This window comes from Dryas octopetala, chromosome 2 (assembly GCF_963921425.1).
Source record: "Dryas octopetala chromosome 2, drDryOcto1.1, whole genome shotgun sequence".
NCBI lineage: Eukaryota > Viridiplantae > Streptophyta > Magnoliopsida > Rosales > Rosaceae > Dryas > Dryas octopetala.
The window spans coordinates 6,516,728-6,531,311 of NC_141367.1; the positions used below are offsets into that span (position 1 = coordinate 6,516,728).

The 14,584-nt window shown below is 34.9% G+C and overlaps 1 protein-coding gene across 1 annotated transcript; it reads right to left on the reverse strand.

Moving 5' to 3' along the window:
- Positions 1-1,273: 1,273 nt before the first annotated feature.
- Positions 1,274-5,380, reverse strand: LOC147292757 (U3 containing 90S pre-ribosomal complex subunit). Its single transcript, XM_086233012.1, has 6 exons — positions 5,041-5,380; positions 4,314-4,509; positions 4,069-4,141; positions 2,510-2,559; positions 2,041-2,154; positions 1,274-1,595 (listed from the first exon to the last, which is right to left on the reverse strand). The coding sequence occupies exons 1-6, from the start codon at positions 5,315-5,317 to the stop codon at positions 1,463-1,465; spliced, it is 843 nt and encodes a 280-aa protein (XP_086089138.1). The 5' UTR covers positions 5,318-5,380; the 3' UTR covers positions 1,274-1,462.
- Between the last annotated feature and the right edge of the window lie 9,204 nt (positions 5,381-14,584).

Genomic DNA, 14,584 nt, shown 5'->3' on the forward strand with positions numbered 1-14,584 from the left:
GGTGAATTGATTTAATGTTTGCATTTATCAAAATCTATTTATTTATTATAACTTGTATGCTAGGCTGTATGCACTCTTTGATTGGCCACCTTAGGATAATTACGCATCTAGTAAATTTGTTAGGTTTAGTTGTGAAATAGCTAAAGACACTAAATCACGAGTAACGAATGAGTAAGAAATTACTCCTGTTAATGGATTCGTAGGACTTCTACAAGGTAATGGACAAAACTTGTATATTGTGCGTGTTTGACGTTTTCATAGATCTGAAGGACTCTTGCATGTGTAACAGCTGCCTTAGTTTAATCTCAGGGAATATGTGAGTTAACTAATTAGGGAAACCCGATACGTTCTTAATTATGTCATAGGGGAACATTTACGAGAAAGTAACTAACCAAACCTTTTTAGCAGTCAAACTTTGATTTGTTATATTTAAATCAATTTGCTATTAGCCTTGGATGGTTGAATTGTGTCTATTTGGATTGGAAACTGAAAAACTTAGCATTGCAAGATAATCTTAGTGTGTGCGTGCGTGTGGTGATGTGTGCGTGTGTTATCCAACTCTATAATCTCTTTGCTTAGTTATTCTAATTGATTAATTTAATTGGTTTGTTGTGTATTACCTATTTCTCATGGGATCGACCTCGTACTTGTATATTTTGCTCCTAATGCGATTCGTATACTTGTGAGTATACTTAGAACATAATATTTTTATTTTTTTCTAAGAAAAAAATCAACAAGTTTAGCACCGTTGCCTGAGAATGAGTTTTAATATCAATGAATTGATTTGATTAGTCATAATTAGATTTGTTGTTGGTAAGTTTTTTTGTTTTTTTTAGTTTAAAAAATGCAGCGACTTTATAAGCATTCTTCTTATTAATTTTGGTGTTTGCTCTTGTTTAGGTAGTGTTTTATGAACCTGGAAATTATAGAGAGGTTGGAGAGGGATAACCCAAGCTCATCTATAACATGAATATGCAATCAATCCTTTACAGTGGCATTGTTCAATGCCCTATAATCCTCCCAAAGTCTCCATGAGCCATTGTTTTTTTACAAGACTGGAGACAAATAATCACTAAGGTTTGGTCGGATGACACCTCCATCCAATGTTTCATTCTGTATTTTTTTTTTTTTCTATCTCACAGATATTTTGGAATCCACCTGATACATAACATGTGACTATAAATAACCCTCCACCCATCAATGGCAACTAGCAACTATGACCATGGCTGCCATTAGGGCATTAGGGTTTTCTTTTGTTGAATTTGTTGAGGGATAATAAAAGTGATTTTACTCAATATTTGAAGGGTTATAGTGACAAATAAAAGGGTTCAAATAGAACCACCAGTTTCCAATACTTAATTTAAGTAACTTGGATACAAAAGATAAAAGGATACATAACATACCCAGCTCACTTAAAGACATACAATACTCAGCTCAAAATTTTATACCAAAACAAATATTGTTATTCACTGGGGCTCCTCTTTTTCGCTTTCAACTCATTCCCGGACATTAATGGACCATAGAGACACAGACGCAAGGAACCTTCAAGTAATCGATTGTGAAAATAGTTCTTATACAAGTCCCAGAATTCATCTCTGCCAAATAAAAAGAATATGAGGCATGTGATGATCATTAACTTAAAAGATTCTGCATTCACAATACAGAACAAAGGCAAGAAAAAACAAAAGGAACATAACAGAAGCTTCTCTATGATTTTTGAACTATCACAGCCCACTCTGGTCAGTTAACTTAATGAAACAGTGAAGATAAGAATTCAGATTCTTGTAAAACTCTATCATTGGTTCCAATATCAACATATATTTGAGCACAATATGTTTGCAAAAGAATGTCCTGCAAAATAATGTATAAAACTCAGGGGAGGTTCACCACTTCACCCTATTGCCCTAATATTAGTGATGATCCAAACGGAGGGTTTGATTTGTGCATCATTTCAGAGGGAAAAAAAATAATAAAAATAGTAGCGATAAAACCAAGACAAAGCAAATGGTAAACTGGCAAGAGATCAATTCATAATCTAACCTGACTTGTGGAAGCGTAAACAGGGAATAGCCCTTAACATCTGGGTGCATGTCAAGCACAATCACTGATAACCGAGAAAGCCCCAATGCCTCAATGTCAATTAGCTTCTTTATCCTGGAATAAATGAGTTAAATCCAGAACCAGATTATTCAATTCAAACAAAAGAACTTGAGAACAGGAAAGATAAAGGACATGCCATATGGCAGTAAACAATATCCATAACATGTGAACATCATCTTTATAATATTTATGATTTATTTACATCTCCCAAAGTACACAAAACAACACCAAATAGTTAGAACACACCTCATGTCACTTCAGGCTAAAGAACAGAATTTAACATTTGGACCATGATTATTAAAATGTTACCCAAACTAAAAATAGCATTCAAGTAAAACCTACAAAATTTGGACAGTGTAATAAAAAAAAGAAAGGGTTATTATATTCAACAGAAAATTATGCGGACTACCTGTTTGGTGTACCACTAGCGATATTGACACGGTCCTTTAACAAGGATACCTGCATAAGGCATAAAGGGGATATGAAAGAAGGTAAACATATATATAACAAAAATAAGATGATGGGTTAAGAAGGGAGACAGATAAGGTTGGTCACAGTACTAAAATAACATAAGTAGAATCACATGAGCAAAATAGATTGTCATTTTGAAACCTATGCCATTGCAAAAGAATGAGACAAAATAATTGTGTATATATATATATATATATATATGTAGAGGGAGCTTCCGTTAAGGGATCCCTTAAATAAGCTTATTTAAGGTATCTCTTGTGGAGCGAACCCCACATTGTATTTTAGTGATTGGAACCATTTACTTTTAGGTCTCCATCGAAGAATCATCTCAGCAAAAATTAAATATATCATAAACCATTTAACCATTTGATTTTAATGGTCATCATTTCAAATGTGTATGTTGGAAATATTTTGTTAGTCTATTTATTTGATCAAAATTAGATATCTTAATGGTTTTCGATTTGTCTAATTTTTTTTTGTAGAGATGATCTTTGAATAGAGACCTAAGAAATAAATGCCTCAGATCGTTTTAATACAATATGGAGTGGGCCCCACTAGGGATCCCTTAAAAAAATTTATGGGATCCTTTTGGAAGATCCTTGTATATATGTATGCCTGTGCATGCTAGTGTTTTATACTTACAATTCGTAACTTCTGGTTATATATAATATTTAATTACAAGTTACAACAAAAGAGACTCACAATGAACCTCTTGTTGTATGATGTGAGTGATAGTTTGCAGCAACTATGAAGTGGATCCTTTGTTTAATTATCTTGTTGTATATGGTTACCATATAACCATATATGGTTACCATATAACCATATATGGTTACCATATACAACAAGATAATTAAACAAAGGACTCCGGGTAAAAAAGAATCAGAAAGTCAGAGTACTTTTGGAGTAACATGGTGGATTAAGCCTCAATGATCAAACAAAATTTGAAGACCTCATTATTCTCATTTTTATCACTTTTTTTTTTTTCAGTATTATTTAGACAAAAATTGAACTTCAAAGTTACAAGTCCATTGTAACAAGAATCTTCTTTTCGGTTTAACAAGATTAACAGTGTCAAATAATGACTAAAACGATTGGCATCATAGAAACCACTTAAAAATAAGACTTAATATACCATGTGAAGAACTACGCAGGTTACTAAATGTCAACCCTTTTGCCAAAACTAATGCCAAGACCCTGATCTGGACTTCCTGTTGGAGTGACATTGATATAGTTGAATTATTAGCAGTTTCCATGGTATCTTAATTTGGCCCAGTCTATTAATAACTGCTCATATATATATGCTTACACATACAACTATGGCTTGATGGATTCACAAATCTGAAATTATAAAAATTCAAGCCTTTTTCATGTATTGTTCCTATGTATTTTTAAACATCTAATGTGATGCATCCTGTCAACATAATAATAAAGTTGCATGACTTTTAAATGGTAATAAATGCATCATCAATTAGGGGATTTAAAATTCAGAGGAACTACCTGTTCTTCAACCTTCATATGCTTTGAGAACAGCTTTACTGCATGGCATTCATTAGTCAACGACCGGATGCCCCTAGAAGAACAAAATAGATTGTTCAGCGATATGTATGCACTAAATGGGGGTAAAGTGTCTGGTATTACTGAGACATTTTTGTTGAACATTAATAATATGGGTTTTCGAAATTTCATATTTCCAATTGGTTCCAATTATGGTACAGTATGAATGGAAGGAAATGCAATTCCACCTTAGCAGTTCTATTGATCTCAAGGCAGATGTACTAATAATCAGAACTGCTGGACACCCTGCGACAATTTTTCCTTCCAAGAGATGCTTTTCGCAAAGTTCTTGTTTCCATGATGGACCAAAAGCTGCCTTCACATGTTTCCCCAAGATGTTGACGTCTTGATCCAAGCTTTCAGACAGATCCACAATACATGTATCTACAAAATTTATGTATTAGAGGACTAGATTCAATTGTTTACTATGGTGGGGGATTTTTACAATACGGAACGAGTACTTCAAGTAAACCATAACATTACTTTAGATACAAAAATTAATAATTCAGCGTAAATGCTAAAGTAATTTGGCTGGATTTGGACAGGTAGCTTCCACCAATGGCACGAATAAGCAGAACATCAGGTAGCTTCCACATGTTACCCTTGATTTTTGGCTAGTTGAATCTTTTACCTTCCCTCATGTAGAAATTTTTTCTTCTCTCATTTGCTTCAAATTTTTTATACAAAGAATTCCCAAATAAAAAAAATAAATAAATTACAGTGATTACCAATTTATCATCTAATTCACTATGTTTTCGCTTAAAAATGCGGGTTCCAACACCATCACTATCGAACATTTTCTTCTCAGAAGGAAATAAACCAAAAACAAAATTTTACCAAAATTTTCTCACCAACCAAACAGAGCATATAATTATACAATAGGAAACGCATACCAATAAATAAATAAAATGGTACCATTGACGGACTCCAACTCGAGAGAAGAAAGCTGGACGCCATTGGCAGACTGAAACTGACCCAGAAAGAACTTGAGCTGGTCCGAAGCTGATACTGGTTCTACCTTGTTATTGTTGTTGCCCTTTTGGGTGCTTTGGATTAGGTTTTCATTGGTGATATTCCTGAGCCGTTGCTTTTTCTCCTTCTTCTTCTTGGATTTTGGGCCAAGCGGCTTACCCTTATTCTTAGGGTTTTTGAGAGACAACTTCGAGGGCTTCTTCTCTTTCCCGCTCCCCATTGCCTTTGCCTCTTCTTGATGCTTGCTACGGCTTAACCCTCTAAAACCGCATATGTAATGTAATTGTAAATTTGTAACTCATCAAATGTGTGTGTGTTTTTTTTTTCCTCCTTCAAAGTTCACTTTTGGTCCTTTTAGTTTGAGTTAAGTTTTATTTTAGTCCATATAATTTCAATTATTATGATTTTGAGTTAGGTTTCATTTTTTGTCCCTGTGATTTAACTTAGATTCCACTTTGATTATGTAGTTTGATAAACGAAAATACTATGTCCTTGAATTGCAATAATTTATAAACTACATGACCAAAATCATAACGATTGAAACTACGGGACTAAAGCGGAACCTAACTCAAATTATAAAAATTAAAATCATAACAATTGAAACTATAGGAACTAAAGTGAAACCTAATTCAAATTACAGAGACCAAAACCAAACTTTGGCATTTCTTTTTTCTTTTTTGGTGCATGTAAACTTTGTGGTGGGCCTAATAAACCCACTTTTTTACATTTTGTATCTAGCACAATTTTTGTACCTATTTTCTCATTAACAGTGTGTTTGGATAGAGAAATTTAACTCGGTATTTTATTAAAAGTCAAAATTTGAGAAATGAAAATCTCCAATTCCCTTGTTTGGCCTCATTAACATGGAAATTTTAGAATTCTACGTGGGAAAAATTATGAAATTTGAGAGTCATAAATTCTGACTTTAAATTCCACCTAAATAGTTGTCATTTCCAAATTCCATGACATTTCAAATTTTAAGAAAAAGGACCTACTCACCACAATCACCATCCAGACTTGGATCCTTTGTCAGTTTTCTTCCTACTAGACTATACCTGACTTTTGATCTTAGCCCTCTAATAATCATTTGTGACTTAGATCTTGCCACATCTACAAACAAAAAATCATAAAGCCCACTGTCCACCCATCTCCACCCACTGCCCACCCATCTCCACCCACGCCACCTCCTTCCCCTCCCTCTAACCACCCTCATCACCTCCTCCCCTTTCTTTTTCTCTCTAAACTCTCTTTCACTTTCCTCCAGATCGGCAGATTGAAGTCCCAATATTATGATGTTTAGCAGCGGCAGCCGTTGCAGCCTTGCCATTCTTTTTTTTTTCTTTTTTTTTTTCCTTTTTTTTTGTAACAGTTATGATTGTGATTGGAATATGTTGGGCTAATCTTTGTTTGGTCTGCTATTTGGGATCCCCATCAGTCTGATCCAAACTTGATTTCCAAGTTTATTCTAAGAAGATGCAATTTAATGGAGATGCTTTTTTTGTCTTTGGTCACTGGGTTCTTGGAATTGGAGAAAAAAAAAATCAATCTTGTGAAAGAATTTTAATCTACAGAGAAGAGATGTGGAGAATATAAAAAGAAGAGAAGAGAGAAGGGAAGAGAAAGACGAGTGTGGTTGGAGCCTCAGAGGGAAGGGAAGGTGGTGGCATGGGTGGGTAGTCGGTGGGGCTAGATTAATTAAAGTTTGTAATTCATGCCATTTACAAAATTCTATATACATATATCCAAACAATAAAAAATACAATTTATAGAAATTTAAATAACAGAGTTTTAAATTATCATTTATGAATTTTGGTAAAAATTAAAATTACTTCATTCAAACACACCGTAAAACCACTTACTCTACCCACTCCATTTCAAGAGCATGCAGAATATTTATAGATAGTTAAAACACTCATAAAGCTATAGTTTCTCAAGGTGGTTTCTGCTTCAATGGCATAAAACTATAGTTATATGTTAATAATTTTGAGAGCAAATTTGCTCACCACCATCACTACTCTATTAAGTTTTTGGCACGTGTCATCTGTAGTAATTATAACAAACTATGGTTAATTATTCTAATTAATGTATTAAAATATTTTTATTGTAAAAAGATAAAAATAATTTAAAACCAAAAAAAAAAAAATGAAAGAACCCAGCAGCCAGATGGGCATCATCTCAACCCAACTCCGACCAGCCACCACTCACCCCTCCTCTCTGTTTCTCTCTTTATATTCCTCTCTCTCTGTCTCTCTGTGTTGTTTCTTTTTCTCCTCCTCTGTCTTTTCTCTATTTTTTTCTTTTAGGATCACTAGTCTCTGAAGAACCTGATGTATTTGAATCAAAGCAATGAATGAGATTGAGTAATGGGTTTGACCCATGATCAGATTCTTTATTGGAGAGCCTTCGATCCAAGACAAGTTCTACAGGGTTCAGAGGTTGTGGGTCATGTTGATCTTCTGCAGCTGGTTGTTGTTTTTGTGGGTTTTGGGTTCCATTGAGATTGGGATAATGCTTGAATTTTCAGAGGGATCCTTCCCAACGTCACTCGACGACGACGATGCTAGGACCTTGTAGATCGGCGTCATGCGCTCATAATGGGACCTGCAGCGACGCAGAGGGGGGTGCTCGACGATCGAAATTTGGGGGATTAAGCTCAAACCAAACCCCATCATCACCTTCGTAGTGCAGATTGCAGAGAAACTTCTCATGGAGTCCTCACCTAAAAATCCCCCATGGTGACCTGCCGAAGTAAAAGAGGAGTTGATGACGTTGGAGGAGGGGATGCTGGAAAGATGGGAGGGGGAGGAGGTGGGTTCCTGCGATTGTGGCTGCTGGGCTAGCTGATGGGTTCTTCAATTTTTTTATGCTTCGGTTTTAAATTATTTTTATCTCTTAACAATAAAATATTTTAATACACTAATTAGAATAATTAATTATGGTTTGTTATAGTTACTTAGATGACAGGTGACAGAAACTTAATAGGGTGGTGATAGTGGTGAGCAAATTTGCTGTCAATAATTGTATCTTTAGCACATTATAAATAAATTAAGAAATAATTTACAAATACCAAATTAGTCTATATGTAATTTTAGTTTCCAAAATGGTGAAGTGGATTATATATTTGAATTACATTATAGTCAATGAGCTCAGCCCAATGTCTAAAACGTTTTAATATACCCTGTGTTAAATTACTATATTGTCTTAGTTGTAGTTGTCTATGACTTTAGTCTCACTCATTTTACACCTCTCTCTCTCTCTCTCTCTCTCTCTCTCTCTCTCTCTCTCTCTCTCTCTCCCCTCTCTCCCTCTCCCTCTCTCTCTCACCACTTACTTCACCTTGTTGCCTCCGTTGCTGGAGGGCTTTGGAGTTGCCGTCGGCGACAATGATGATGACGACAATCTCTGTCGCACCTGGTGGAGCGTCTCTATGTCGTGGAGTAGATTGAGCTCCGTTTGGTTGCTGAGAAACCATAGGAAAAAAAATTTTGTTTTCTTTTCCTATTATTTCTCAGAAAGCAATTCAAATTCTAGATTAAGTGAGGGCTTGATATTCTTCGTCAGAGAGGTTTTAATTTCTTATTTTGGCGCAATATCTAGATTTAGAGCTCAATTTCAATTTCTTTGGTTAGGTTTTCAATCGATTGCCTTATAGCAAGCAAATTGGGTATGTATTTTTTGTGCCTAATTTGGTGGATTTTGTGATGATTCTGTTATGTACGTGATTGTTGGAGTTAGATCTAGAATAATCGAGCTTCGTAATCCATAATCTCTATAATCGATTGCTCAGACAGACACTCTCGAACAATGTCTGGTTTAAACTATTTACTGTCTGACAATATATATTTCATTTAGTTTATAATTTTGATTTACTTTGTTTTGTTATTTTGATTTTAAATTCAATTTATCTTGATTTTGTGTTTATAAGGGTTTTAAGGGTCGTATTGCGTGTAGAATATGCATGTCAGAGCTTATAATTTTTGCAGATATTGTCTGCTAATCACTGTGTAACCTTTGGTGACTATCTAACAATAGTATCTGTTTTATTTAGTTTATAATTTTGATTTATTTTGTTTTGTTATTTTATTTTAAATTCAGTTTATCTTCGTTTTGAGTTTATAAGGGTTTAGAATTGAGGTTCATGGTTTAAATGTGGGTTTAGGCATAGAATTGGGTTTAGGGTTAAAAATTTGTATTTTGAGAACTTTTGGTTTAGGTTTAGCTCCAAAGTGTAACACCCTAAATTTTCAGCTTATTCTAATTTTGCTACTTAAGCTTTTTAACCTTGTTCTTAAGGTTTGTTAAAGGAATTGAAATTTTTCCTTAACTTTGTTTTGACTAACCAAGACCTTTGATTGTGGTTCTAGAGTCTAGTTGCTTGGAAGTAAATTTGGAAAAGGAAATTCAAGAATTTAATGATTATTTTGTTTATATTCATTTTTCAGAATTAAATTATGAGAGGATAATTTTTCATAATTTTTATGGAAGTGATTTAAATATTTTGATGCTATAGAAAATTAATACTCATCGTTACGAGGCCATAGGATTTTTCGGAGAATTATTTGGAGTACCGAGCTATTATTGGTGAATTTTCGAAGTTGGAGAAATTAGAGAAAATAGAAAATTCGAAAATTAAAAGAAATTGCTGACTGGGCAGATAGCTGCCCACGTGGCGCGCTGTCATTCGCCCAGCCAGGCTGATGAGGCGCTAACATGCGCAAGTGCATGGAGACACAGTGTGCTACGTCACACCGAATTCGTCTCTCTCCTTCTAATATGAGCCGTCTAGGTTCATTAATCAACTTCTAATCTCAACTGTTGATTGCACAAAAGGAACCGGTCATCCCCTTTGACCCGCGTGTATACAGTAACGGGCGACCCGGTTCGTTTCCTTTCTACAAACGGGCGACCCGCCGGTTTGTGTTGACCCAGTTCGACTTTTTCTTATGTTTTTGACACTTTTGTGCATTCTATCCCACATTGGAAAATTAGAGAAATTTCTCACCCTCAAGTACCTATAAATAGAGACTCTTGTACTTCATTTTCGCTTGCACCACTAAATGAAGTTAGAGTTACTCACTCTTTAGTTCTTTGAGAGTTTTTCTAAGAAAAGTCATACCAAAAGGGAAGAAAATTCATATAGTTTAAAACTTTTTTTTTTTGAGAGTTTGCCAAAGAGGAGGAGTCCCTAGGAGTGGAGTCTATCTTTGGAGGTATACAACCGGGTAAGTATTTTATTATTTTTGCCTTAGGCTTTAATATTAGGTTACATGCTTAGATTAATTAAGTAGGATTTATTTATTAACTAAGCATGTCTAGGTTTATCTTGGAGATTTAATTGTTTAATTTATTTGGTTAACTAAGTATGATTAGTTGTAATCTTAATTTGGAGATTTAATTATAGGTTAATAACTTGTTAGGTTTAGCAAGTCCTATTGTAGAGATTAAATTGGCTTTAAGCTATTATTCAAGCTTAATTAAGTAGTGGAATATTTTGGAGAAATATTAATTAATTAAATACTTGGATAATACTTAGGTTTGATTTATTCTAACCTAAATTAATTTGTGGAATTACTTTGAACTAAAGTAATTAGTCAAGTGGTTTGACTTTGAAATAAAACTTGAACTTAGAAACCCTAAAGAGTAGAGTTTAGTCCACTTAGGACTAGAGAGTTTAGGGACGTGTGACCTAAAAGAATGAGTCATAACGAGATTGTGTTAAACTTAACTTTTGACTAAGTTGTCGTATTGTCGAACACTAGGAACACTAATTACCGAAGAATTTCTTTGCGACATGACAAGAAGGTGATGAATTCAAAACGAATGAGGATGCATAGGCTATGTAAAAGAATATGTGAAGAGCATTGGATTCCAAGTAGGGAGGTTTATCCTACATTCCTAACTATGGACCTTGTGTGTGTTTGAGTTTTTAAATTTTTATAACATGCTATATTTGTATGATGGGTTTGAGAGTTAAGGTAGCTTCGTCGGTGATCTTGGGTTCAAGTCCCTAAACCTTCTAGAAGAATTTATCCGTACATTATGGGGAGTTTAGTCAGGCTAACACGTGGCTACGTATGCTTGTGCAAAGCAGGAACCCATGATTGATCAGGTGGCAGTAATACGGTTTCTCAATTGCGTTACTATTTCTGTTTACCATGGCACTCTCCCTATGAATGTCATTTCTTTTAATAACTAGTCATAGTTGTACCTAACGTATATCGACAATCAGGTATGAATGATTTTTTGTGAATTTACATATTTATAATCATATTGTTGTGCAGCCGAGTCATAAATGTTTTGAAAATGATTTCAAATGAAAGATTTTGAATAACTTGTTTTGGATGATTTAAGAATCCAACGGAAAAGGATTTACACAATGTTTTTCACTGGTTAAGGTTTTCTGGTTTTTAAACTAATCAGTGTCCCCTGAGGGAAAGCTATGATCGTATAAATGCTTGTATGTTTTTATAGGTACGATTATGGCAAAGAGATGAACTTGGGCGATGGTCGAGCAGACTAGCATCTTGAGACTTGTCAACTTCCTGGATTCAATTGATATTGTTATTTAATTGATATCTCGTGTTGAGTATGTTTTGTTGATTTTTTCTCTATTTATTGGAGATGGTTTTGAGTTATTTATTTTGATTTTACGTTTGCGTATCTTTGAAACCTTTATTTTATGCTTGCCATGTATTTCGAATTTATTTAATTCTTCAAGGTTGCAATGAACTACCGTAAGCTTGAGGTTTGGTTTTATAAACAAGTTTTATTTTTACTTCACATGTTTTCCGATATTTATTATCTTTGATCCAACCCGCACTAAACCTAAAAGGCTTAACCCGCCTTGAGTATCTTGGGGGATTAATACTTGATTTAGTGGTATTAATCACTTGGGCATTCAAGGTAGGTGCCTCTGTTGTATACCCGAGGTTCGGGGTGTGACACCAAGTTTTACCAAAAACTTGGGAGCTAAACTCTAATTCAAAGTGACAAACCAGATACCCTTGCATAGTCACAGATTCAGAAACTTATTGTGGTCTTAAGTTTAGTCACTGTCACATAGTCACTGATTTTACACTATTATTATTTTGAAATTGAATTTTGTATTTGTATTTGTTAATTTTCATTTTGACACATTATAGGAACTAATGACAGTATCAACAAGATAACAAGTAGAAACATGATTTTTAAAATTGAAATCTGTAACAATTGTCATTTAATTAAAAACCTATATTCAGTAATTGTTTTGCAGTCACTATTTTGGGTTTTCGATCATTTCTTTGGAATATGAGTCTTTGACTTTCCAATCTTATTCACTAAGTAGATTAATTAACCTCTTAATTAATTGTCAATTAAGAAAAGTTTTTTTTTAAGTCATTACCCAACTTAATCACTTAATTTATGAACTTACTAACACTACAACATTTCCCCCTTATCATCACTATTGTTTTCTGTTAGCTATTGATGCCACCTTGCACCTTCAGGTTGATGGTCGTTCAGAATGGGGTGGTAAAGTGGCAAAGCAAACCATATTTTTGGAATGGTGGAGTTTGGAGACCATAACTGACTTTTCTACTGACAACACATGCCTCCACCAATGTTGAAGATAGTTGCAGACAATTGCAGACAATGGCTCACCATTGTTGCAGAGGGTTGTTAAATTAGTGCATTTAGTAAAAGATTAAATAAACACTAGCCATGAATTTTAGGACCTTCAGTATTATAGTGGAGAAGCTAAGTTCACTAATCTTTTCACTTGCTATATGCTCTCCCACTAATTTGATCTCATTTGGTTCTTTGGTATCAAAATTGGTGTTAATCCAGATGCATGTTCCCACCAATCTGTTATAATGGTGAATTTGGATTTGTTCATAAATTAATTGGAAAATACATTTGCAGATAATAGCACTGCATATTTGTGGTGGTTACTGCTATTTAACAGTTGCAGACAATGGCTCGCCATTGTTGCAGAGGGTTGTTAAATTAGTGCATTTAGTAAAAGATTAAATAAACACTAGCCATGGATTTTAGGACCTTCAGTATTATCGTGGAGAAACTAAGTCCACTAATCTTTTCACTTGTTATATGCTCTCCCACTAATTTGATCTTATTTGGTTCTTTGGTATCAAAATTGGTGTTAATCCAAATGCATGTTCCCACCAATCTGTTATAATGGTGGGTTTAGATTTGTTCATAAATTAATTGGAAAATACATTTGCAGATAATAGCACTGCATGTTTCCACCACTTAATATGGATCAGCTGGCCATTGCAATTGAACAGGAAATTATGCAGCAAATATTTGCAGTTTAAGTATAAAATACAAGCCCCCATGTTATTTTTCCATTACAGCAAAATTATAATTCGATCTCATCCAATATTACTCACATAGCAGAAACCATAAATGATACTTTCATTAAATCAAAATCAACCTGCTAGTTACACTTGAATATCCTGAATTACACACTGCATACCAGGATTAGATATAGCATTACATGACCTCCAAAGTCAGACATTTCAACCAAACTAATATTTGGGATTGTCAAGACATTATAAAGCACTTGGAAACTAAAAAAAACATAAACTGATCATTGATCGCCATATGGAGAAGACTACTCCCAGCCATGAATCCAAATGGAAAACTTGATAAGATATATCAAGGCATACTCCCCTAATATAAAAAAGCAAGTTGACCTACCTATCAAAAAAAGGGTTTCAAAAGAACAATGTCAAAATAGCAAAACATTCTTACTTGCACCTTCAGTGCGTGTGTGCCCCCTCACTTTCATTTCTTGAAGCTCCAGTACTTCCCCCACCACCATCCGCCTCATTTGGTGTGTTCACTATGTGCTGCGATCCCATTGGTGAAGTAGAACTGGATCTTGCTTTGGAGTATGAGTAAAATGATGATGACATTGCTGGAAATGAAGTCGGACATGAAATGGGCTGAAGTGGCAGCAGGGACAGTGACAAGTACGAAGTGTTAGCAATGCCAGTACCAACACTCCCCCTAAAGTAGCTGTCTAAAGTTGTGGACACCCTCCCATTGAAGTTGAAGTCCATCTGGGACTGTTGCCTTTGAAGGTTAAGTATTTCTGCATTGTTCACAATCTGCAACCTCTCCACTTCAGCGCGATATTGCTCCATCACCCTTCGGTTGTTCTTCATCGATCTCTACACGTTGAACCTCTGCTTGCCTTGCTGCCTCCGCCATGCATGATCAGCTGCTCATTCGCCAACCTCAAAGCTTGAAGCTCTACCCCAACTCCACGACGCCCAACAACCAATCCTTGAATGTCCCTAAGAGTAACCCCGAGACCATATCCTTTCACACGACCACTGGTTTCAGGTCCCATGATGGCTGCAAATATCTCATTGTAAACAACAGCAATGATTGGAGGGTTCTGTGGCATTTCCTCGTACTCTGCCACACGCCTATCCATGTCCATTTGTCCAGAAAAGATAAAAGCCATTACAATATGAAAATA